This window comes from Perna viridis, chromosome 8 (assembly GCF_037379345.1).
Source record: "Perna viridis isolate PV_CMFRI_1.1 ecotype Kerala chromosome 8, ASM3737934v1, whole genome shotgun sequence".
Lineage (NCBI taxonomy): Eukaryota > Metazoa > Mollusca > Bivalvia > Mytilida > Mytilidae > Perna > Perna viridis.
Genome location: NC_142452.1, coordinates 14,416,229 through 14,442,912, shown reverse-complemented (window position 1 = coordinate 14,442,912; position 26,684 = coordinate 14,416,229). Strand labels below are relative to the sequence as shown.

The 26,684-nt window shown below is 30.4% G+C and overlaps 2 protein-coding genes across 3 annotated transcripts in view; one reads left to right on the top strand and one right to left on the bottom strand.

Moving 5' to 3' along the window:
- Window positions 1–8,092, bottom strand: part of LOC148609451 (dynein axonemal assembly factor 3-like) — a 37,761-nt gene extending 29,669 nt beyond the window's left edge. Inside the window, exons 1-10 of the mRNA XM_088542812.1 lie at window positions 7,916–8,092; window positions 6,535–6,585; window positions 5,644–5,738; window positions 4,714–4,807; window positions 4,352–4,445; window positions 3,859–3,922; window positions 2,948–3,030; window positions 1,572–1,665; window positions 1,063–1,185; window positions 356–478 (exon numbers count right to left, since the gene is read on the bottom strand). Coding sequence (XP_088398938.1) covers window positions 356–478; window positions 1,063–1,185; window positions 1,572–1,665; window positions 2,948–3,030; window positions 3,859–3,922; window positions 4,352–4,445; window positions 4,714–4,807; window positions 5,644–5,738; window positions 6,535–6,585; window positions 7,916–7,982 — 888 coding nt within the window. The 5' untranslated portion in view covers window positions 7,983–8,092. The remainder of the gene's footprint in view (window positions 1–355; window positions 479–1,062; window positions 1,186–1,571; window positions 1,666–2,947; window positions 3,031–3,858; window positions 3,923–4,351; window positions 4,446–4,713; window positions 4,808–5,643; window positions 5,739–6,534; window positions 6,586–7,915) is intronic.
- Window positions 8,093–8,254: 162 nt separating this feature from the next.
- LOC148609450 (pre-mRNA splicing factor CWF19L1-like) lies at window positions 8,255–26,229 on the top strand. Of its 2 annotated transcripts, none has more exons than XM_088542814.1 (15): window positions 8,255–8,312; window positions 10,354–10,438; window positions 11,563–11,638; window positions 13,192–13,293; window positions 14,242–14,456; window positions 15,406–15,524; window positions 16,304–16,388; window positions 18,220–18,339; window positions 19,325–19,433; window positions 20,312–20,391; window positions 21,361–21,476; window positions 22,559–22,652; window positions 23,319–23,432; window positions 24,053–24,150; window positions 25,900–26,229. In XM_088542814.1, the coding sequence occupies exons 1-15, from the start codon at window positions 8,293–8,295 to the stop codon at window positions 26,036–26,038; spliced, it is 1,572 nt and encodes a 523-aa protein (XP_088398940.1). In that variant the 5' UTR covers window positions 8,255–8,292; the 3' UTR covers window positions 26,039–26,229. The 2 variants fall into 2 exon arrangements, with proteins under 2 accessions (XP_088398940.1, XP_088398939.1); XM_088542813.1 differs by lacking the exon at window positions 8,255–8,312 and adding an exon at window positions 8,467–8,625 and having other exon boundaries at window positions 25,900–26,224.
- Window positions 26,230–26,684: the final 455 nt, after the last annotated feature.

Genomic DNA, 26,684 nt, shown 5'->3' with positions numbered 1-26,684 from the left:
ATTACCCGATCCTACCCACCACTCCCTATTTCCAGTGGCAATCAAAATTTGTCTACCCCATTATCCTTGTGTCCCATCCCATTTTTCATTTCATCATCATTTCATGTTCATTTTATCATCCACTTCATGTTCATTGCCTGAATTTAGATGAAATATTGCTGCTCGGGCATTAAACCCCAACAAACAAACAACAAACAATCTAATTTTTGGGTGCACATATTTGAGCCTGTAGATATTTTTCAAAATTTTTCTAATGCAATCATGTTCATAGTCTATGTCAACATATGATTTGCTTTTGTGTAACTAAATCCTGATGATTTAAGAAGTACATTTGCTCTGCCTCGCATCATCATACCTTGGCGTACATATTGTTGTTCTTTTTAAATAAGGATTCATTCTCTGACTGTATACCAAAACTGATGTATGGGCTAACTATCATATCTCCCCAGTATCCTCTCTTGGCTAAACGTTCACCTTCCTGTAAAAGAAACCAAGTTTAAATAGTTTGTGTGTCCTTGTGTTGTTATATTACTATTTACTTTGATTTTGAAGAATTGTTATTGTTCTGTTACCATGGATTTTATTACTTTTGTTGTCATAGGCTTTCAGAACTTACTTAAAGGTGTGTTTACACTTGTTAAAGACCTTTTCCATTCTCTTTTCTATTAGTTATCTATCTTCTGAGTGTTATTAGCCTTGTGGGAAATAGTTTATGTTTAACAACAAAGAAAACCAATTTATGTTCTTAAATCATAAAAAGATATAACAGTTTCAAATTCCTCTGATATTGAACAAGATATCTAGGAAATGTAGCACACAAGTGGCATTAGAACAATCTCAATATTTTCAATAAACCATACATAAAAGTTCAGCTCTTATTCACCATTGAAGACAGCAATGCCTGAATATCAAAACATCTACACATATGATCTGTGAAAAATATACAAACATATGACCTGTGAAATACATAAAGGAATAGCTTGAACCACTCATGGAATCTATAAATTTGTTAGTTACATGTACCCTACTATAATCTTGGAATTTTTGAGAATAGCATCTTACATGTTTGACAAGTAGCCCTGATGCCATTGTCCTGTTAGCAACTTCATAACTTCCTTCTCTGGGTTCATAAGCTACACCACTTCTTCTCCATTTCTTGTATTCATATGTATGGATTATACCTCCCTGTTAATAGATGTAACATCAATATACATACCGTAGTAACATGTAAATATTGAATAAATAGCAAGTCTAAAGCACAAGGTATCTCAAAAAGAAACAAATGTAAAATAAAGATATGTTTCTTCAAGAATTTCAGTCTTGACTATTAACAAAAGAACCATATTTGCTAATGTTTTGATGTCTTCATGGGTAAACGCTTCAACAAATGCCATGAAAGACAACTCTTACTATTGTGAAAATAGCATTTTACATCAATAAAACAAATTGAACTGAACATGACTTCCCTGTGATACCAATGTCTCAATCACTGGTACATGTAGATATCATTGTCTGATCCTTTCCCACTTTAATCTAAGTATTAAATGCAGATATAACCAATTCTTACTAACCTCTCTTGTAGCTAATCTCATGTGATAATCCCAGTCAAAAACATTCTCTCTAGTGTCATATCTTACACCTAAATCTCTTTGTAATCTTATGTCCCTAAAATAGATCAACGATTTCCATTAAGTTTGGTTTGATATAATAAAATTGTAAATGATCAATTTTTAAATGTTATTTTTTACCAAACGTTTAACTCAAGTGTGTAGAAATATTCGCCAAACAATAGCATAAGGACAATTACAATGTATATACAAACCATTAATACAACAAGACCAATATAAGTCTGGACATGAGTAATTGTTATATATTTGTCAGTGTCTTTAATATGTATATAAGTCTAAGAAAATCTAAAAACTACAATGTAGATTACAAAGGAGGAGAGGCGATAAATGCTCTCATCAGCCTAAAATACAACTGAAAATAAAGTGTTGAAAGATTTAAATGTGAATTTGGAAACTTGAATCCACCACTAATGAGAAAACATAAAGGCTTCTGATGATTCTTGCATTAAAAGGGCAGAATAATTGCATGAAATTTACCAAATTTCAGATGTTCTGTCAATTTCGAACTTTTCTGTTATTTTTTGGTCATATTTTTGGCAAGAAAAAGGTGACCACACCCAAGAAACAACTTCATATTTAGTAAATACATTCATCATTGCATGGTTTAATATATGTAAAAATATAAAGTTGTTTCTTAGGTGTGGACATAGTTTTCTGGATGTCCCGGTATATATGTCCCAAAAAACAACAAAACCTACAATTCTCACCAGTCCTTATACAGAAAAAAATCCATGTTACTTAGAACAAATAAGGGGTGATATATAGCAAGATTTAACTAAACAACATAAAAAAGCATTTAAGAATGGTTTCAGGAGTAAATAAAAAACAATGATTAAGACTGGAAAAAAAGCAGATTAATGGAACATTAAGTGATATTTTGCAATGTAATGGTGAAAAAAGGGGTAGCAAAATGTTCAAAATGGCCTAACTTGAAAATTACATTTTGGATTTTGCTAAAAATTGAGATTGAAGTGCATTTTATGGTACTAAACAACTATGCAAAGTTTTTAAAAAAGCAGATTAATGGAACATTAAGTGATATTCTGCAATGTAATGGTGAAAAAAGGGGGTAGCAAAATGTTCAAAATGGCCTAACTTGAAAATTACATTTTGGATTTTGCTAAAAGTTGAGGTTGAAGTGCATTTTATGGTACTAAACTATGCAAAGTTTTTAAAAAATCATGGATTCATTTTCAATTTATCATCTGGAATCTGTCGAGAGGTAGATAGACAGATAGATATACAACTTTTCATAGGTTTTCACATAATACTTTGCCACTTCGTGTTGCAGTGTATAAAAACAAAAAAAGAAAACTTACCACATTTTTTCAACATCAAAAAATTTAGGGTCTGGGTTCCTCCAGAATTTAAAAATACCTTCCATAAAATCTCTTTCTTTAAACTGTAAAAACATACATTTATTTAGATGTACATTTATATGCATGTACATGTTTTCTAAATGGTAAAAAGTTATTTTCATTGAAAGACACTGCTATTGTCAATGGTGAATGTTACAGTATCATAAATAACAAAAAAATTGTATTCATGAGATGTGCTTCAGAGCACTTTTAATGTTTCTAAAATGTTTCAACTTAAAACTACCCATAGAAACTGGGAGGTGGTCCCATGGAGTCAAAGAATATGTAATCTTTGTAAAGAACAGGTGGGACATGAATTTTACATAGTGTAATAATCCAACGGTTAAGTATTTAAGATCTTGTTACATCCCAGATTACTACTCAAAGAACCTGAATTTGGTGGGTTATTGTCCATCTGTAATGTTTAATTATACAAAAGAGTGTGTGCTTTTTTACGAAAAATATCTAATATCATTTGAAAGTGAATGTGTTAAAATATTAATGTGAATTTCTATGTATTCACATATTTTATGATATTGACTGTTCTGTGTATTGTGTATTTGTCTTATTTATGTACATGTTTGTGTTTGTTTGTTTTTTTTTTTTGTCCCCTTGTACACCTACTGTGTCTGAGGCTATTGATAAAATCTTGTCTAAAAAAACAAAATAAATCAGATTACACAATCATCACCGGCATCAGATTGATGTATTTAGTGTTCAAAAATTTATATAAACTTTAATATCTTTTTAGAATTGTCAATAAAAAATTAAAATGTCAGTGACTTAGTTTTTAACATTAACTGAAATCGTATCCCAATTCATTGAATAGAGAAGATGATTGAATTAGAAAGTCAGCAAGATTCCAGACTCACCTTCAAATGAGATAGATCTACACAAGGTAGTCTCTTTTCAAGGTAATCAAAATCTGTCACCATTCTAAAGAAAAAACATTTTTACTGATTATTTAAACATTTTCATTATTTTGCACTCTTTTTACTTTTTATAAAATGTAGTTTTTGTAAAGGTTCTTAACATTCTTTTGGTCTTCGGAACTCTGATTGTGTTTATGTAAAAACAGATGTCACTTACCGGTATGTACAAAAAATGCAGAGAAAGCATTTCATATGATCAAAGTTTCTATTCACAATATTCAGGCCTATAAGGATAGCAATATCTACAAAAAAAGTTTTGTCCTTTTGAAAAAGTAACTATCTGTATGGAACCATACAGAGGTATATAATAGGTCAGTTCTGTAAACTTGAATTTGAACCATAATTAAAGTAATCTAAATGGTTATACTGTAAACAACATTTCAAATGACAAATGCTTGATACTAGAGCATTCAATGATTCCTATTTTACCTACTTGATAAATTCATTGCTCATTTTCTGAACATATTCCATGGACTGCTGTCTGACTAGGAGATTACCATAAAGCTCTAAAAACAACTCCATCTTTTCTGCAAGGAAAAAAATCATTCAAGAGGAGCAATTAAAATATAGATAAACTTTGAAATTTGTTTCCATTCTATCAGTTCCAGCTTAAACTATAGATGTGGACTAGCAGAATCAATATCTTTTCCTCTATGCCAGGCAAACAGATGAAAATTTTCACTAACATGGATTGATTTCTTATTAATGTCATGATTAAGGAAATATTTTACAAACTGTATAATCATGAGTGGAAACAGGTTAATTTAGAACAATTCAAATTTGTTTTATAATTACCCTGTAATCCCATTCTGTTTGGTGATTCCAGTATCAGTGACATAAATAACAAATCTCTACAGTATAGTTCACATTGGTTTTCAATAATATAAAACTGCAAAAGAAAAGACAAAAGTTATAATTTGGTGCCCTCTTTAACAAAGGATGTAGTTTCATGAACATTACTATCACAGGCATCAACATCACATGGATACTTTTAAATTAAGGCAAAATTTTTAGTTATGTAAAAGTAAATATTTTGCATGTGATTCAGTGGCAGCTCCAAGATATCAGATTGGGGGCGAGTGGCATTAATTGAATTAAATGCAGGGCAAAGGGGGGAAAACAAAACAATGGGGGTAGAATTTGTGCAAAATCAAATTCATGTTAAAAAGTACTGTATAGCAGGTAATATTCACAGGTCTTTTTCGAGACTTCAGATTTAATGGAATGGAAATTATATGTAAAATTTGGCAAGCTTTTCTTTCATGATTCCAAAAATCATGAATATAGCAAAAATTAAAACCTCATGAAAATTTCCGACAATACCGTAATTTTCAAATTTTAGGGGTGGGTGGCAAACCCCTTTGCTCCCTCTAAATTCACCACTGTGATTAAATAAAAAAAAAGGTTTAAATATAATTCATTAGACGCCATATCTCAATAAAGCTTGTAAAAGAACATTAACTAATAAATTTTTTATTACTATTATTAAAAAAAAGAATAATGAAGCTGTGCTGCCAATGCAGCAAGAAACTGTCTTGACTTAAAACTTACTTTCATCGAGCACTTGAATGTTGATTTGAATAAGGACTACATTTTAGTATAAAAATACACTGTTTTAAAGAGAAAAACACAGAGAATGTAATGGTACAAATTTTATTAATTATTGGGACCAGAACATTTTGACCCTAATATAGGTTGTGTCATATCACATGATCACCTACTTACATGTAACTTTAGCTTCCTGTGTCTGTATGATCTAGCAATGGTCTGTATAACATGTCTTAAGTCACCAGCACCAACCAGCAAAATATTTAAAGTATCTTAAACAATAAAATGTTATTACATTTGTGAAAATTTTCTTTTTAGCATGTTTATAAAATTTCAAGTCTAAAAAGTATGAGTATCAGGCTTTTCAATTCTTCACAAGTTACACTCTTCTACCAAAAAGTTTTACTTATGATAATAATACAAATTTATTCTCCATAATGATAATAGTTTTAACAATGAAATCTCATAATTTTTCCATTTCTTAAAATATACAGAACAATAGACCCATGTATCATAAATTAAACATCTAATTTGAAATGAATGGTAATCTCATATTAAAATATGGATTTTGAACTAGTCTATAATTTTGTCTTTAATTGCAGTAGAGGAATTAAAGATATTGTGATTTAGGCAATGTTCCATGTACACTCTAACAAAACATTATTTCCAAAAAAGGGGGTTGAGAAATATTAATTTTGTGTATTTTTGTCTGCTTAAGATTCTGTTAAAGTCAAAATCTAGGACATTAATTGTCAAAATAATTTTAGTCAAGATGTTAAGAATGCAATTATTAAGTTCTTAAAAACTTTGCTAAATGCTTCTTTATACAGTATTCTATATATATACATGTTTCCTTCCTTCACACAACATGTTACTACAATTATATTTTGCTAACAACACAAGTGTAAACATCAAATTCTATAACAAATATACAGATTTACCAGAACAGTTTTTTGTTCCGAAATGCAAATATGCCGTAGCCTAATATCTAGTGCAGTAAAAGCAAACTACAATTTGTGATAAATGGAAGTGCAAATAAATTTACTATTCTTAATGGGCAAAACAAACCTGGTCCATCATCTGTATTAAGTTTCAAATTATTTAATGCTGAGATTACATCTGTAAATAGAAACAAAATATAAATGAGAGAACTTTCCAATTCATTTGAAACAATCAATTTTACAATTACTTGAATTATTTTTGAGGCACCATTAATAATATTGGAAGTTTTGCTTTTTAATTCTTATGAAAAGATCTTACATGTATGTTAATGGTATAAATGTGTTTTCTTCTGTCCACATCTTCTGTAAAATAACCATTACCACATATTCTGTTGTAGAATCAGGGGATAATTATCGTCACTAAAAACAGTATTTTTTAACATTGATGGAATTTACCTTCATGGGAAATTATATTTATTGCTGGTTTAATGAAGGAAACCAATTAAAAATAAAACATTAGTTAGATTGCTCAGAGATAATAGATATATAGAAATACATGTGTGCAAAGACGTAAGCATATTAAGGTTTCTACTTTGCTAAGAGAACCTATTTTCGCCAATTTCATTTTAAACAAAATGCTCTATTTTGACAGCAAATGAAAGAATCATACGAAAGCAATTCCTTCCCACAACTCCTAAATTTGATGAAAAAAGAATAATTCAAGAGTATAATCTTATCTTTAAAAATCACAAGACTAGCTCATTATTTTATATAAATTGAAAAACGATATCTATTGTGAAAAAAAAATATCTGATTACAAGTAAAATAAAAAAAATTAGTAGTGTTGTATAGTTCAGCCCTTACTTTGGGAAAAAAAATAGTATTATAAGCCAAAAAAAATAGGTTGCGGAAATGGAGAATTGACGAATTTGGTCTCTATATACACCGATTTATTATTTGCTTACTATCAGACTAAAATAAACCTCTCATTGAACAAAATGGATTATAAGAGATTTGACAACATTTTCTACAATGACCATGATGACGGTCCCTTATATATGCATGCATTTTTTGTTGAAATAGCACTAATGTTGTGTGTTAAATAAAAACATGGTTTTCTGTTTATACAAAATTGGAGGTCAGGACCAACATTACTTAGTGACCTCATGATGGCTATAAGCTGAAGTTCATTAAGTACAAAAAGAAGCCCTGAAATTCGGGTTACCCTTTCGGCACCACTCGCCGTGCAGCTGCTCAGCACACTAACCATTACACTATCCATCATACCTCAAAAAAAGATGATTAGTTAAGGTAATGAATCAATGGCTGTACTGCAGATGATGCAGGGAAATGAGATGCACAGTGCTAGATTCTTGTTATAAAAATTATCACTGTAAATTAGCAATGCACAACAAAATCATATCATCTTCAACATTCAAAGACGATCTCATGACACTGACAGTCATACATTACCTGTATATTTAAGGCATTAGATCAAATATAATTACCAGTATCCAGGAGATCTAAAGCGGGAGTGAATCCCCACCAAGTAATTGTACCCAGCTGGTCCGCCATTGACTAATTTATATGCCAAATAATATATGTACGTCAATTAAATCTTTCAGCGTGTTGAATCCTGCCGCTCCGTGTCCTCCATTTGTAAACAAAACTGACACGCAGAAAATTTTAATTTTTTTTTAAAGAAATATACCCGCAATACTGTTAAATTATTATGTAAAACATATGAAAATCAATTTTAAATACAGGTTTTATTTCATGGTCAAGGCCTTGGTGAATTATTTTTATTTACAGACGGCCTAGCGTATTCTGTGCGAATCTACAAGATGTCAGCGCCCATTTGTTCGAGTTGAAAATTTCGAAAAAAATGTCCAGTTCCTTAAAAGTGTAAGTTAAAGATCTGGATTTATTTGATTGTAAAATGTTATTTACAATAGAATTCATTCAGTCATTACTCGTAGAGTAAATTTAATAAGCCCATGAGTATGACTATATTGACTCTAGTCTATATAGACTGGGAGAGCAAAGCCAAAAGCCGAAGGACCTATACTGCTGTACCTCTTTCCGATGTATTATTAATAGCCCTTTTCGTACTAAACTGATTGCACATTCTTGGGTCAGAGGTCAAAGGTTGCCGACACTGAACCCGGCCTGTTTCATGTAAACAACAAAGATGATGATCAGATTGCCAGTATTCCAGGTAATTTTCAAGTTTTAAGCTCAACAAAGAATATTTCCAACTTTTCCAAAACCTCTGTATGCCGTATTATTTTATCCCTTTTTAAATATGTAGAAAATACATGTGAAATCAATCAATCAACATTGATTTTTCATCTGCCATTTGCAAAGCTTCCCAAAAAAACAATCATGAGACCAAAATACGTCATGTATCATATGAAAAAACTATGGAAAGTCCAATTAACAAAAAATGAACATTTTCTGAGGATTTGATCAATTAAAATATTAAACATATTTTCCGTCATCTTAAAAAGTTTCAAACAAATATTATTTGAACAGGAATTGAAATAAGATAAATATCATTTTGAAATAATTTGCCTTAAAAAAAAACATAGTTGTTGAATTCCCACATATAGATATTTCTCTTTTAGACTAAAAAATAGATTCTATATAGTTATTTTTGTCCAGTATTATATATTTTTCTCAATAAATCCAATACTAGCATATTTCTACATGTATTTATGGCTCCCCATACTTGTTTAATCTCTGCACCGAAAATGCATGGAATTATGGTACAACAATAATGGTGGATAGTTGACATCTGATTTTCATTCACTGGTGTAATAATTAATTAAAGACATGCACATGACAATTTACAGTAGTGGAAAGTAGAATATCTTTATTTTATTTTTATAAATAACATTAGCGTTGTCTGGTAAGATCGGTAACTCAATTGGAAGAATATCATTTTGACCAATGGAATGGGGGTACCCCAGTATACCAAGTTTTTGTATCATCAGCCACTTTTTAAATAGATATTCTGTATAATTAAATAGATACGGAGGGTTATTTGCGAAAAATATTGTACCAGTCCTTAGAATCAAATTTCCCTTGCCTGCCTGGAGGAATTTATACTGGGTTAACTCCGTTTGGGTAATCAGAATGTTAAGCCTTCGATAAAAATGAAGAAAAAAAACAAAGATGGACATGTATATTTGTTTCTATACGTGTAGCCTGGATATTCATCCTATAAATTTATTTACCTGGTTCTGGTTCAAAGGTGAAATTTTTAGTCATGTGTTCATTTAATTACATATATCATCTGTTCTTGATTAGGAATGCCATTAATCAGCTCTATTTATTCTGTTGTAGGTTGAAAATCAATATTGAAATATGAATTTTATTTGATTGCATATAAGGATTTTAAGGGTGTACAGTAAATCATAATAGCAAACTTATACCATACATTGTACTTTGGAATTTTGAGCTGATTGGAGTATCTTAGAAAACACCTATTGACCTGACTTTGTTGGTGTTGATGTACATGTGTGACCACACATGCAGGCCTCTGTTCTTTATAACAAAAAATCAGACTTTGTGATTGCACCAGAATGAGGTATGCACAAGAAAGAGGCTAAACCAGTATACCTGTAGTAAACCAGTATACCTGTATTTGTATGTTTCTGGTTTGGCATATAATATGCAGGGTTATGACCATGATCTGACACCAAGGGCTTTATTTTAAATAAATACATTTACAATATAGTTCCAATCAAATAAAATAAGGAAACAATATATACGTCTTGGAAACATTTTGTCTATGGGATGTTTTTGACTATTCTAAGCTTCAATAGATTGCAATATGTTGAAGTGTCAGTATGAAGAATTTTTAGATGACTTTCTATACATTTAAGAGGAGGCTTTTTGCTCGCATAATATTTCATAATCAATTAGTCAATATTTTTTCCAGATTAGTTGCTGGTGATGTAGAGGGAAATTTTGATCAGCTATTTTCCAGAGTTAAAAGTATACAGAAGAAAAGTAGCAACTTTGATGTAAGATATTTATTAACATTGAAGAGGTTTTTAATACTGCTTTCTACAATATGAAGATTAAACACAAGAAAATGCATTCTAGTATTAATAATCTTGCAGGATGATATAAACTGATATCAGGTGTGATCTTCTCTTCTGAAACTGTAAGTTTTTTTATCCATAGACAAACAAGGCTACTGTTACTAAAAATAGAACATACATGTACATGTAGAGGTCATACAGCAGTTTTTTGCATATATCTCTGAAACCGTAAGTTTTATCCATATTCCCAAAAAGTTATGTAAAATCTGTTAACACTTGTTGGATAAAATGTCTTTTTTTGATCTTTTTTTGTTGCATTTTTATGCTTTTACTTTCAAAAATCTTCTGTGAAACTACTGGACAGAATTCAATAAAAGTTGATATGATTTTTTCTTAGGTATTAGCATGTGTATTTTTTTCCATGAAAAAATATGGCTGATTTTGCAAAAAGTAGAATGTAGCTTATCAAGCCAGGTGAGAGATTCAGGTTTTTCAGAGCCTCTAGTTCTGAAAACTTGTTTGTTACCCTTCCTTTCATCTACTAAAGAATTACTTGTTCAAATATGATAGACATAAGTTTGAAGATTGCCATTTGAAGTTTATGATAACCATATCTTCTGAAGTATTTGTTCATTTTATCTACTTCTTGGATGGCTAGATATGATTTTGAAATTAAATAACTTGAGTTGGTATTTTGCAATTTTCAACTTTCAGTCATAATGAACATATAAATAAAATGTCTTTTTTATGTCATTATAGTAGATCTATGGAGACTGGCAACTCATAGGTTGATATCATGATCTTAGGCTGATTTTTATTAAAATGAAGTGATATGAAAAATGTTGTTAATGTCATATCCATTACATCTGATCTCATTTCATTCCTTAACACTTATCAAGCCACCACTGGTACCAAGGCCTAATTATAGTATCTGAGAGTAGTATGGATACTTTTGGTAATTTTTTTTAGGTCATTCTGGTAATGAGAAACTACAATCCGTATCTTGAGTGGATATTCTAATTAGATTGAAATCCTTGACCTCCAAATATGTTTTAGTGAAAAGTTGGGATTTATTGCACTAATAATTAAACACTCACTTTCAGCTTTTACTGTGTGTTGGAGATTTTTTTGGAACAAACTTTTTAGAATGGGAGGCATACAGTAAAGGTCAAAAGAAAGGTAATGTTTTTTTCTGTAATATTTAAGGACAATTATAATTGACTTACTTTCACTAATCAATACTGCTCTGTTTGTCATATTATTTAATGATCATTCTGTTTTTCTGAAAGGTATTATTTAACCATGACTAAATTTAAATGTATTTTCCAGCTTATTAGCTCACCTGGCCAAAAGGCCATGTGAGCTTTTGCCATCACTATATGACCATTGTCATCATCCATAAACTTTTCAAACATCTTTTCAGCCTCATATCTTGACCTACACTTAGAAATCGATGGTAAAGGAAAACATTTGACCACTTTACGACAAACGTGATGACTTTTCATTCAGAATTGTCAATTTTCCTTTCATCTGTGGCAACATCCCTTTGGCTCCTGCGTATGGAGTGCTCATATTACAACTCATATTACAACTCATACGTTATGCCAGAGCTTGCCGAAACTACACAGACTTTTTGTATCGCACTAGAACTCTAACAAATAGGCTTCTGGAACAGGGTTATGTTGCTACAAGATTGAAGTCATCACTACAGAAGTTTTATGGTCGTTATCATGAACTCGTGGATCGTTATGGTGTATCCATCAGCACCATGAAAACTGATTATTCAATGGGTCATAGTTTTCCTTCCCTCGTTTGTCTACCCTGGACTTGACTTTTTATGAGCAACTATGCGGGTGTTTCTAGAAAAGCAGAGGACGCTTACCCTACTGGTGCACCTGGTCAATGCTCCCAGTTTTTAGTGGAGTCCGAGTTGCTCATTTACTTTTGTTGCTTTGTATGTATGATTTTAGTTACTTTATGTTCTTTGTTGTGTATGTCTGTTTTCCATGTCTGGTCTTTGTCCCTGGATTACATTCTTTTGATTACCGCTATAACCTTGGTTCCCTTGATTACTCTTCCTTTGAAACTACTCAACAGATTGTAACCAAACTTTGTATGAATGTTCCTAAAAGTATTTTTAACCATTTTTATGTGGGGATTTTTGATCTGGCAAAAACCATAGTGGCTGTTACTGAAAATAGACCGTATGGGTAAAATTACCGAATTTTGCAAATAACTCAAAAACAGTTGGGTTTAGCTAGTATCTGGCTGGGGTAAAATAGTTCAGCGTAATGGGATGGACCTATGCTAAAATTTGCAGAAATATCCATTGACGAATGAATGAGTTATGGGTCCTGAAATTATTTTTTTTTAATTTTCCTAACTTTACATTTTCAACTTTGAAAATCTTCTCCTCTGAAAAAAACTATATGGATTGAAACAAAATTTAGCATAAGTGTTATTTAGAACATCTTTATCAATCTATGCATAGGGATTTTTTACCTGGCAAAAAAAGATGGCTACTGTGTTTATATTATGTATGCTTGACATCTTCATAAATATTTCATTATATTTCTTCCATACAAACAAGAAATATCAATATTATCCTATAGGATTATTATGGTAAAATTCATGAGTACAGAGAAAGGCATTTCATGAAAAGTGATCCTAAGGATAAAAAATTACCACAGTTTAAGCTATTGGTATTTTATATATTTGTATACTTGTTTCAGTTCCTATTACAACATTGATATTGGGACCAAATAAGTTTGAACATACAGATTATTACAAGGAAAAAGATGGCGGTGATCTTTGTGAGAACATTACATTTCTAGGTACCTAAGTTAAATATCATAATTTTATAGATTCTGCATACTGGCAAATTATTTCTGAAGTACATCAACTTTACTTATTTCTCTTCCAAAATTTATTGAAGACTTTTGTGAATTTTACATTGAGTAATGTTGCATAGACCATCTAGTCCATGAAACATTTTGAAGTGCCTTTCTAAATAAACAACTGCTAGCAAACTGATTTGTCAATATGTATGTAAGTTTTTGAGAATATGAGTAGTTAAATGAGACACAACTTATCTATCTTTGAAGTAACAATCATGAAAATGCATGGAATCTGTCTTAGACGGATCTCCTATTGGATTGATAGGAGTCCCTTTTCCTTGGTTATGGGTTTTGAGTTTTGTAAGTTCAATATGCAACGGAACTAATATAAAGGGATTTAAAAAGGTGACTGGTTATATATCAGTGTAAACAGGGCTTAGTTAAGGCAGGTTTCACTCAACATTAACTCATGTGTTCTTGTGATGTATTTTTGTTGTTTTTATTTCTTGTTGTGAAATTACTGACCGTATAATAGTTTTTGATTACGTGCATGTTAGAATATTACCAAGTTGTCTTGAATGTAATCTCACATTTTCCTGAAATTTGACATTTAATGAAAGTATGATTTTTTCTTTAATAAGAATTAGTTTGAAGCAGCTACTGTGAGAGTACTATTGTTTGTGGGGTACCAATTTTCAAGGTTTTCATGGATAAGCCAAACCACGAAATTTGGTTCCTAACAAAAAGGAGAATTCCATTGAAGTCTATACTGAAAACATCAAAACCATGAATTCAAGAATCCACGAACAAGTTTGTGTTTCTTCCCTAATCCACAAAAATTGGTTTCCTTGAATTAAAGTACTTTCATAGTAATAAGGATAACTGTAAATTCATCAATAAAATGAGCTTGCATTGCACAAATTTAAAGTAGCTCAATATTTTTAGGAAAGAAAGGTATGTACAATGGAAGCTCTGGTTTGACTATTGCATACCTCAGTGGAACAGAAAATAAAGATGGGAAATCAGGAGAAATACACTTCACTCAACAGGATGTGACATCACTACTTTTACCAGTTTCTAATGATACCAAATTCCAAGGAGTAGACATTTTAATCACATCACAGTGGCCCCGAGGTGTAGATAGATATGGAATACCTGTGGTTAGTATTATGTAACAGATGGTCAAATACTGGTACAGGGTTTTGGTCAATCTAGTCCTTTGTACTGCAGTTACTAAATCAGTATTTGCTGCTTCTAATTTTATTTCAGAGAATTTTTTTAAAAATCAATTTACCTATTAGATGTTTTTGATGAAACCAGTGAAGGTGCTTTTTACCTGTTTCACCAACAGTGACAGCAAGTCTAGTAGCTGCACTACTCTGCTGTTGTTTTTTATGTCACTTTAGTTTATGTTATGAATCTGTGTGTAATCTGTAACTAAAAATGTATTGAACCAATATTATTCAAAATATACACAGTGTTTACTGGGCTACTGCAGTTCCACTAGGTCAAAAAATAGTCAACCAACTGTAATAATTTTTATTGAAAAAATAAAATTCTGTAACACCAATGTTTTTTTAAAGTAAGGAGTGAGTTTGTTTGGTGAGGAGGTAACATAAGAAAATGAACCATTATTTAAGGATGTTACGTATTTTTTAACAAGCTATAACAAAAAAAAACATGTTTTGCAGCAATTTACAATTATAAATATTGAATTGTTTTTAAAAAGTGTAGACTGGCCCAAATCTTGTTATTTCTTTTAACCTGTTCAAAAGTTAGAAACTTTCCTTATAACATGTATAATTTAATTTCTAATGGACTCAATTCGAAATATTAAGAAGTTGTTCATTACCAAAAATTTATTTTGTTGGGGATTATTTGAATCATGCAGTGTTGACCAGTCAGTGTTAATGCATCACATTACCAAACAATTTATTTTTTATCAAAGATAACCAACCAATCAGAAAGCTTGTTACAAATCAAATTAAATTTTGTAGGCATAACACTTTTTGAATTTTGAAAGTGATTAAAACAAACTTAATAGTATCTTCATCTAATGGAAGAAAAAATATTATACAAGTTACATTTGTGTATATCCATTTCTTTTAGGAAGACTTTGACAGTACAAAGACTGGATCTAATCTAATATCACAGCTGTCTATCAATCTGAGACCACGATACCATTTTTGTGGTATGGAGAATTTGTTCTATGAAAGACAGCCTTATAGGTACAACGTTTAGTTTATTACTTCATAGTAAAACATTAGTTTATCCTGGTCCTAACTTTCTTGAAGGGATGTTTGTCATTTTATCGTCAAAATATAAAAGAAAGTGGAAACAAGGAATGTGTAGAAGACACACCCATCCTACCAAATGGTGAAAAAAAGAATGGTAAGAAATTTCCAACACCCAAAGTCTGCCTTCTGCTGGAAAATTATAAGATTATTTATTCTATTTGTTTTACTTATGTTTGGGTTCAAAGTGATGTTGAACAGATTTTCAGATTTTTGAATGCTAGGGGAGATAATTCAACTGTTATACAGCTTGATATTTGTACATGTAATCTTTAACCATTTTGGTCAACCATTAGTTCTGTCTTCTGAACAGAACATTCCTTGTCAATATTCAAGAAATATGATTGATTACAAAATAAGTGAAATATGAGTGAGTATGCTGGGTAATTTGCACCCTTTGAAATACCTTCTGTGCTTCCAAATTCAAATGTTAGGGGGTGCATGAACCCCCAGATGCACAAACTAGTTGGCATGGTGATGTATAAGCAAGACAATTAAATCAGGTATAAAGTGTTATTTTCTTGATTTTGCTCCTCATGTTCTGAATGTTGACATTACTGTAAATGAAATGGTACATGTAATCCTTGCCAATCAGTGATTCCACCAATGGTGCAGTTTAAAAAGTACAGAGCAAAATGTACAAACTATATAGCCCAGCTGTATTTGACACTTAACAATATTTTTGTAGGATAATATTTTGTTTCTTTCCTTAGGAACCACAAAGTTCTGGCTGAAAAAGAAAGACATGTTACTAGATTCATTGGTCTGGCAAAACTTAGTAACACTCAAAAAAGAAAGGTAATGTACTCGAAACTCAGATTTAAGAGTTAGACATTATTATATAGATAGAATTATTTACTTGTTCATTTCAATAGAAAAGCAAGAGAAAACAAATGTGCAATATATCCTTGTATTTGTATGGAAACTATGAAATTATTCTTGGAAAAGAACCGAGACGTTCTGAATTGACTATGATAGTATTGTATTGCTGTCAAATGTCAACACAAAATGGCAGATTCTGATTAGATCTGAAAACTTTGCATTAATAGAAATTTTTGAATTCGTTGCAGAGGATACAAAAATTTGGAAATTAGATGTATATTTAACCTGTTCAAATATGAAGTTTTGCTTGATATTAGAACTATACTTGGCGTCACATAATGCCCATACTGTTTAAATTTGAAATAAAGACAGAACTACAAGTTTATATCCACCTACCAATGTTTAAGATATTAAGAACAAATGGCTGAATTGTATAATTAAAGTCTCTGTAAAATATTAGTTTAACAAATCAGATCACTTTTAATTCCAGTATCCTAACTTTTACATTGTCAAACAAGCCTAGATTCTGTTACTAAAATGATTTTTGATAGTTGGTCATTTGACAAAAACAATGGTTTACCACATAATTTCGCATCATTCCTACCAAATAATGGTTATTTTAAAATTTGTGTGAATAATACAATTATCAGTATTTTATCAACAATTGGAATTAAGCAACAAAAATGGTGGATTTACAAAGGAATTTCATGAAAGTAATTATAAAATTCTTTTTAATTGGGCATATCAGTCATATTTACAGATGTTGGATTTTTATAAACTGAGCCTGAGAAATGCATAACAAATAAAAAGAAAGACAAGTCTGAATCGATAACAGAACGTGTGAGGAAAATAATGATTTAATAAAAAATGGGCTTGAACTGACGTCAAGTATAGTTCAATATTTGTTGAAATTGTAATAGCACATCAGGTTTTCTGGAAATATTTATTACTTCAAGATGATAAGGTTTTTCCATTTATATTGTTGTGAACTATCCCTCAACAAGATTGATATTGCACTTGCAAGCATTTGTGATATAATATCTGTTCAGGAAAATAGTCACTAATATAAATGCAATAACCCATTTTCATTGCATTCTTTATTGTTATTTTTACCTTAGCAATATTTCATTAATAACCCATAAGTGGTACTACATGTACATGTATTTATAAATGTGATGTGTGTGACAAAAATTTTCAATGTTACAGTGTCTGTATGACAAAGATTGTATTTATGTTATAGTATCTGTATGACAAAGATTTTATTTATATTACAGTATCTGTTTGGCAAGGATTTTATTTACATTACAGTATCTGTATGGCAAGGATTATATTTATATTACACTATCTGTATGACAAAAATTTTATTTATATTACAGTATTTGCATGACAGTTTTTTTTATATCATAGTATCTGTATGACAAAGATTTTTTATGTTACAGTATCTGTATGACAGAGTTTTTATGGTACAGTATCTGTATTACAAAGATTTTATTTATATTACAGTATCTGTATGACAAAGAGTTTATTTATATTACAGTATCTGTATTACAAAGATTTTTTTATGTCACAGTATCTGTATGAAAAAGATTTTATTTATATTACAGTATCTGTATGACAAAGAGTTTATTTATATTACAGTATCTGTATGACAAAGATTTTTTTATATTACAGTATCTGTATGACAAAGATTTAGTTTATGTTGCAGTATCTGTACGACAGAGATTTTATTTATATTACAGTATCTGTATGACAAATAATTAGTTTATGTTACCATATCTGTATGACAAAGATTTTATTTATGTTACAGTATCTGTATGCCTTTAGTATAACACCTTTAGCCTCAATAGACCAAACAGAACTTACCAAACAACCTGGTGATGTAACAGAATGTCCATTTAAAGCAGAAGAATTGAGACCACAACAAGAGGTACATGTACTAAAAACCTAAAAATAATCAGCTACTGTTATGTTATAAACCAATGGTTACAATCAATTAATACTTGCCCTGTCATATGTAAACAAACATGCCAGTCTTCATTTCCCTTAATTAAAGGTCATGACACATATATAGCAAATTTTGGAATAAAGTTTCAGTATGTTAAATTAAAACTTTGAGCATTGTAACTATAAGTAAACATGGAATAAATATATAAAACCTTTCTCTTATATTGTTCTTTTTTTTAAACTAACATGACAACATCTTAAGTCATAGAATTTTGGTTTTATTTTCTTTTTGATTTTCAGGAATGAAATTTTGATAAAGATAATGAATTGGTTGAAGGCCCTGTTAAATGTTATATTTGATAGCTGCAAATAAATATTATACTAAATGCTTTTATTTAATCTTTTGTACAAATTTGATAACAACAAGAAAAATCCAACTTGAAATGATATACATATCTCTTTGACAAACATTACGACTTGGATTTCCTCATGATTGACTATCTTTTCCAAACATTCGAGCACTATCAGCATTTGGAATTTTTGTCTCGCACACTTTTCTACAAATTGGGACTATCACATGAACTTTTTTTATTCAGATTAGCAAATTATGTAAAAGCTCAACCTTCCAGGAATCATTAGTTCACTAAATGTTTTTTTTTTTTTTTCTGTTGAATTTCTATTTCCCTTGTGTTGTGCAAATTTTTCTCCCTGTGTTGTCCTTTTAATGTTTCTAGCATCCCCTTCTCTAAACCCTGTGATGTTGAGTTAAGGGTTTATTTTAATCAGAGTGAACAAAAATTATATGAATATATTTTAAGAAAAAAAATTCTTTTAAATAAACATGTAGGTTGCTATGGTGAATTCTACATGATGTTGAAAATATGAAATATAAGCTGTGGTATACATGTATAGTGCTGCAATAAAATGTGTAATTCTATTGTATTTTTTTTTATATTTTCCCATTCCAGAGAGAGCAATCATCGCAGTTTTTCTATGACATGACACCTAGAGAAGAAAAAGGGAAGAAAAGATCTGGTAACAAAGATGGTGGACCAGATAGGAAACAAATCAAACACAGTAAGATAAACCTGCATCAGCTATAATGTTGTTGCTGTTCAGCTACATGTATGAATTCTCTGACAAACCATTTTGCACCTGAATTGTCCTTCACTAAGGAAGGGATGTTAATTCAATACAGATTGTATGACACAATCAGAGTATTGTTCTATATATAGGAATGTTTTCTATGTAGACATTTTGGTTGTGTTACATGTACATGCACAAATCTATGTAAAACTATAAGTAAACTATGACAGATAAATCACACCACCCAAACAAATTGAGTTACAGCTTGAAGTATACTAAACAAAAAAATAAATAATAATAAATAAAAGTACAACATGCCTTATCTAAGCTGACATGTTGGAATATTAGTCTAGTATATTATCATTTTCATTATATACATGTATGCTTGTCACAAGCCTTTTGATTAAGGTAGATCACACCTATTACAATAAGCATTCTTTCCGTCATCTTATAAAATGTAAAAACAGTATGTTTAAATAATCTTTAAAGAATTTATATAAAAAATTATATGGGAAAATTAAAAACAATTATTTTACAAAGCCTTTTTTAAGGAAAGATAATTGGCTGAAAAGGGTTTTATTGAAATGTAATGAGATATTTTTTGCTTTTTTTAATATTGTAAGTAAAAAAGTTTGGTGAACCCAATTACCTTTTTCTATAAATTTAGAAGAAATTCTATCTACTACTTTTTTTATAGTTTGCGAAATAATGAAATTCTCCACAGAATTCATATAGAATTGCCTTTATTAAAGGTCAGTTATCTTGAAATCAAGTTTGGTGACCTGATTTTTTACATTAAAGTCATAAAGTATATTCATTCAATGTATGATCTACCTTAGATTGATAAAATTATCCTATCTTTTTATCAGAGGAGCCAACAGGACCTTGCTGGTTTTGTTTAGGAAGCCCTGAAGTAGAGAAACATTTGGTAGTTAGTGTAGGCACTCATGTAAGTACACTATTTACAAATGGTATACATTGTATTCTGTAATTGAAGCTTGCCTTTTAAAAAACATGTAAGTTCTAAAATTTTTGTAATATACTTTTTGCAAACATCCTCTAGTGATCTGTCTGCCCATCTATCCATAACAAATCATAACTTTTTTTCATTTTTCAATCTTTGCTTGAGGTAAATCAACTCACAAGACATATAGATGTATCACATACCATGGTTGTCAAACTTTGACCTTAAGTTCAAACACAGATAGATTCAATCTTAATCTCTAGTCATCCACCTGTGCATAATAATTAAGATTTTAATATAATTAAGGCATTATTTTGAAACATCAAAATCACAGTTTGGTCTGAAATGACAAAATTACAATACAAATCCACGAAGTAATTTCTAAAATAACAGTATTGGTATTTAAGGTGTTCAATCAAAAACTAAGTTTGCATATGCAGTTACAAATATAAAGAGTCTTTCTCTGTAAACATCAAAGAAAGGTGGGTTTCAAAATTCAAGAAAATTCAAGAAATGTTTGGTCTATTTAAGTATACTGGAATATGTTCATAACACTTTTAAAATTATTTTTAGTTGCTATGGAAACTATGAACTTAAATTAAGTGGGTGATTTTTTTTCTCTACATAGAATAGCTGATAATGGCATGTGTTTGCTCCAACTATATTTTGTCATATTAAATAATTTGCTTTTAAATCAGCATATTTCCCCTCTTACTTTTTTTTTAATTTATTTGTTATAGAAGAATCCATCTTATTCCTTTTTCCCCACAGTCAACAGCAGTATGAAATTGTACCAGAATGCATAAGACAGTCTTTATCTATATCTAACAACTAACTACACAAATAAAACATGGCCACAGTAGAACTATTGAAGCAACAACACTTTCTCCATAGAAACTTAGGTATGGCAGAAAACTGCAACAATGTATGTTTGTATTTTTACTTTTGTTATAGACATATTTAGCTCTAGCCAAAGGAGGACTGGTAGATGATCACATTCTGATATTACCTATTGGCCACCATCAGTCTACAACAGCAGCACCATCAGAAGTTCTGGATGAAATCAAACAGTCAGTATTATTCCTTCTACACAATTTGTACCCATAGTTAGGATGTTTTGTGTTAGTTGTGGTAGCCTCAAGTGTGGGAGGTTATCAAATTCATTCCACAGCAAAATCATACCAAAGATTTTAAATTGGTAGTCATTGCTTCTCTGGCATGTGTGCAGCATATGGGAGCTACAATGATGACTGGGTTGCTTGGAGTCAGAATGAGTATGATGACAATTATACTTCAGTGAGCTAGTACATTAGAAAATCTAGTTCAAAAGGTTGTACTAGTACACATCACAGTCTGTTTGATTGATCTTAAACTAAAATACATGAACAACTTAAAACTAAAATCATCCAATAAATTTATTTAACTTGAAATGCATGTTCTCTACTTTTATAGGTTATCTTTAATCTGATTAAAATTAGTAGACCTATCAGTTTTCCATTCAGTCACTACATGCAGTGACTGAATGGAATAATTGATATGTTTAATTTTAATTAAATTGGGTTATCTATATAGGCCAATTCATTTATCTGTTTAAAACCTTTTCTTAAGTCAATCAAGTGAAATTTAGTAAGATGTTGGGAGGCATTAATCTACATGCACTTCATGGATACATTTATATGTAATAGTTATATGATATCCTACAGATCACCAGTACTAACTGCTGTACAATTATCTTCTAAATTTCATTCCTCCTTCATTACAAATCCCAACAAATATGGAGATTTCACAGCATAGTCTTTGAATTTAGTCACTTGCCTTATGAGCAGAGATATGTGTGAAGATATGTTTGAATATCAAACTTAACAAATATTTCTGTTTCCCCATTATCAAACCTACCCTGATGATGTTTACAAGGTAAATAGGAAATATGTTTTTTATTCATTAACAAGAATTTAAATGTGCATAAAATGCCCATTCTATAATAGTAGAAAATTAAATTCATAAAAAGGCAATTGAATATTTTGCACAGGGCCAATTTTACTTCATGGGTTAAAAAGGAAACAAACATATGTAGTTTTTGGCATAGACATTTTCAGAAAAATTCAGCACATTAGTACAAATAAAAACTAATCAATCAGAAATGAATTTTCAGGTACAAATCTGCTTTGAAGAAGTTTTATAAACAGATTGGGAAAGCAGTTGTATTCTTTGAAAGAAATTACAGGACACAGCATTTACAGATACAGGTATTTAGTCTTCTACACTACACAATACATTTACAGATACAGGTATTTAGTCTTCTACACTACACAATACATTTACAGATACAGGTATTTAGTCTTCTACACTACACAATACATTTACAGATGCAGGTATTTGGTGTTCTACACTACACCATGCATTTACAGATGCAGGTATTTGGTGTTCTACACTACACGGTGCATTTACAGATGCAGGTGTTTGGTGTTTCACACTACACCATACATTGGATATGTGATTTTACACTCATTCAGATTGGTCAATTAAGATTTTTCAAATTGAAAAGGAGTGCATCGGCCCCCCAAAGAAACAAAGAAACCACTCAGTATGATATACATGTATGATTAGGGCAATATTTTAAAGTGAATTCAGTATTGTTCCCAATGAAATGTACTTAACTTTTTAAACATATCAATATCAAGGACACAAAATCATAATTTTACAAACATTTTAATTTCACCATACCATGAAAATTTGTACTAACGCAATTACAGTTTGAAAACATATTATACATGTATGTGCTAGTTTTTACAGTTCCAGTTTTCCATGGTTACTTTTTCAAGTTCTATTTTTTTTTATAAATGAAAGTACCAAATCATTACAAAAAAAGTTAGCAACTTAAAAACCTAAGTTCCTCTTGTGATCATTCATAGGTAGTGCCAGTGCCTGTTGATTGTGTTCAGGATTTAAAAGACTCATTCATACAGTGTGCTGAAGAAGAAAATTTAGAACTCAGTGAAATTCCCAAACATTCTGATCTTAAACAGGTAAGTGAACAGTTTTTACATGAAGATACAGTAAATCTTGTAACAAACCAAAAGAAATATGTCAGTTACATTTATGTGTATATTAAAAGAACACAGTTTAAGCTGGATGAAACATATTCAGGCCAATTTTTCAATATGATATTTTTTACTTTGTTAACCTAAGTTGACTCACTCCTGTTAGTTTGTATTGAATAATATTAGTGAGGTTAATTGTCATACTTTTGGAATATATTTTCTTGAAATCCAATAAGACTTTTTGGAAGTTATATCAATTGCACATCTTCTGTATTTGGAAAGAATGACAAATTTTCAAAATATTTGATCAAAATCAGGTTGGATGTTGCATCCCTATTGCCCCAACTGTCCAGGGTTTAACATATGTTACAGTAGCAAGCTGTGTTTCACTATTTTTTTAAAATGATGAATGAAATGAAATTCATTGCAATTAGAAAGAACATTATTTCCTGGTAAAAAAATCTGTGTTGCTATGGTGAAAGGGTAGATGATCACTCAATTATTTTACTACTGCTAAAAATATTGTTTCAATTGAGTACATGCAAGTCAGTTTTCATAGCAGAGAATTGTTAAAATTCAAAGGACTTGTGTTTATTTATTTACAGATTGTACCAGCTGGGACCCCTTACTTTTATGCAGAGATTCCTACAGGGGAGAAATTATTACACAGAATATCAAAACAGTTCCCTATACAGTTTGGAAGGTACTGTTCTTACCAAGGAACCGGAAACCCTCAAAAATGCCGGTCATTGACCCACAAATATTACAAATGTCCGACAACCATTTTCCAATATCGGACATAAAAAAATTGTCAACTCTTATAACTTATAGTCAGCGTGGTTTTCTTACTTTATAAACATCTTGTCTACCCGTCTCCTAATTGTTTATTGAAAATTATTTGACAGGTGTACGTCAATATTAATTTGCCGATGTGCAGCCACCTGTGATTTTACCTGTAACCTATTAGTTGATTGCAATTAATTAAATTGACGCAACATGTGCAGCACTATTGCGTATGTGAATTAATTGAATCGACTTGGAGAATTTTCATATATTTAGAACTTGATTTAAATAAGCAAAAGATTGACAGATCCATTTTCCCGCCAATTTTTCAGTGATAACGAAAGCATGTGGTGCTGAAACTATGTATCAGTATACCTTATGTTATTATTAATTCATCGAATGAATACAGAAGTCAACAGCCCCATTCAAATCAATACACAAAATGTATTCGTGATTTTCATTTTTAAAATAAACAACTTTTTTTTTTCATCACTCGGAAATTTTCGGCTGTTTGCCAATAAGATGAAAAAGTCCGAGAGAGACGATGTTTTGTTTACATGTCAGAACATCCACATGTGATTAAAAACGAACTCGTTCATGCGTTCAGATATATGTAAAAAAACCGTGTACGTGATGGAATAACACAAATTCCAATATTTATTATTTATTCCATTATTAAATAACTACAAAAAGGTTTTTTTTTAAGTTAATTCTCGATCTAGGCTGGTAAAAGACTGGACACAAATGTCTGCTGAAATTTGATAAAATGTCCAACATGGGCTCTCAAAGTTCTTGACCTTTGTTTCTAACACTTAATGCTGTAACTCTTAAGTTATGAAAACAAGACTTAAGCTAGATCATACCCATTACACAGGGCAAACTTTTCTATTTTCTTGCAAAATCATACAGACATATATATATTTTATTAACTAACAGTGTGTTAAATGATGTAAAATAATATTTCTATATTACTTTAAATGATTTTTTTACATAGAGATTAGAATGTTAAAATTAAAAACATTATTTTCAAAAAGCCTCTTTCTAGGGGAGATAAATGGACATACTTTCTAAGGGGAGATATACAAATTAAGTTATTTTTGATAAGCTTCTTTCAAGGGAAGATATGGCAGGAAAATGTTCTATTAAAATGTATATGGAATTTAGGTTGTTGTTAATGTTGCAAGAAATAGAGTTCAATGACCCCCAGTTTTTGTTTTTAAATATAAAAGAATGTCAGTAAAGTGTTCTTTATTAAAGTTTTAAGAAATTTTATCTACCAGTTTTGTTTTTTTTTTTAAAGTTAGTGAAATATTGAAAATTTCCAACAGAATCCATATAAAATATAGTAGAATAAGTAGCTTGAATAAGGCTCCATTATCTCAAAGTCAAATTTAGTGACCTACGTTTTTTACATTAAATTTTAATTCATTGAGGGTCCATCTTGGAGAAAAACTAGGTATTATCTACCTTAATGTATATGTGGACTATTAGAGTAGCCCTTGAAATATTTTTTTTTAACCATTTAAGATTTTTACAATCTCAAAAAAGTGTAATGTACACATGTATACTGGTTACAAAAATTACCAGTTATAGGTGATGATGATCATACATTACATGTTTTGTCTCCCATCATGACCAAGAATGAACATTCATGTGTATATTTTCACAGAGATGTATTAGCAGGACCACCTATCCTGAACATGCCTGAAAGAGTTGACTGGAGAAATTGTAAAATTTCAAAAGAAAAGGAAACCAGATTAGCACAAACATTTAAGGATGACTTTAAATCATTTGATTTCAGTGACTGATGTATATTGTCATATTACATTTTTCTTCATCATGTTATTAATAAAATCATAAATAAAAAATGTTCAATTCATTTGAGATATGGGGAACTTGATCATAATTCAATACAGACTATAATAATCAAATGGAGTAACACTTCTTTGATGAACATTTTAAGAGAGTGTACATGCAAAAACCAGGCAGTGTTGCTGCTTTTAAAAAAACAACTATTTCATAATGCAAATGCATTCTTTGTCAAAGTTGAATGTTGGTTTTTGATTAACTGCAACAGTAATAGAGAAATAAATTGAAATTCATTGAAAAAGGGAGGTAACCCTTTCAAATTTGGTTGCTTTCTAAGTGAACTTTAAAATAAAATAATTTTCTAAACCATCCATGGTTGATTTAAAAGAATCTTTGTCCTATTTTACATACACAAGACAGAAAAATTACAATGAAACAAAAAATTCTGTGGGATAAAATTTGTCATGTGCCATCCATATTATAGGAACTGCCTTGTTTCTACATGGACAGACTCTTTAAGTCCTTCTTTTAGGGGACAACCATTTGTTATTGAAGGGAGGGCTAGTAAGATTTCTTTGGATCAAAATATTTAGTTCACCATGTCAGTGTTGTGAACACTTGTTTTTCACATACAACCAACCAAAT

Excerpts from the sequence above, each read along its gene's own strand:
- LOC148609450 (XM_088542814.1), top strand. The coding sequence starts at position 8,293 with ATGTCCAGTTCCTTAAAAGT. Across the intron at positions 8,313-10,353 it reads ATGTCCAGTTCCTTAAAAGT|ATTAGTTGCTGGTGATGTAG; the intron begins GTAAGTTAAAGA and ends TATTTTTTCCAG. Across the intron at positions 13,294-14,241 it reads TGAGAACATTACATTTCTAG|GAAAGAAAGGTATGTACAAT; the intron begins GTACCTAAGTTA and ends CAATATTTTTAG.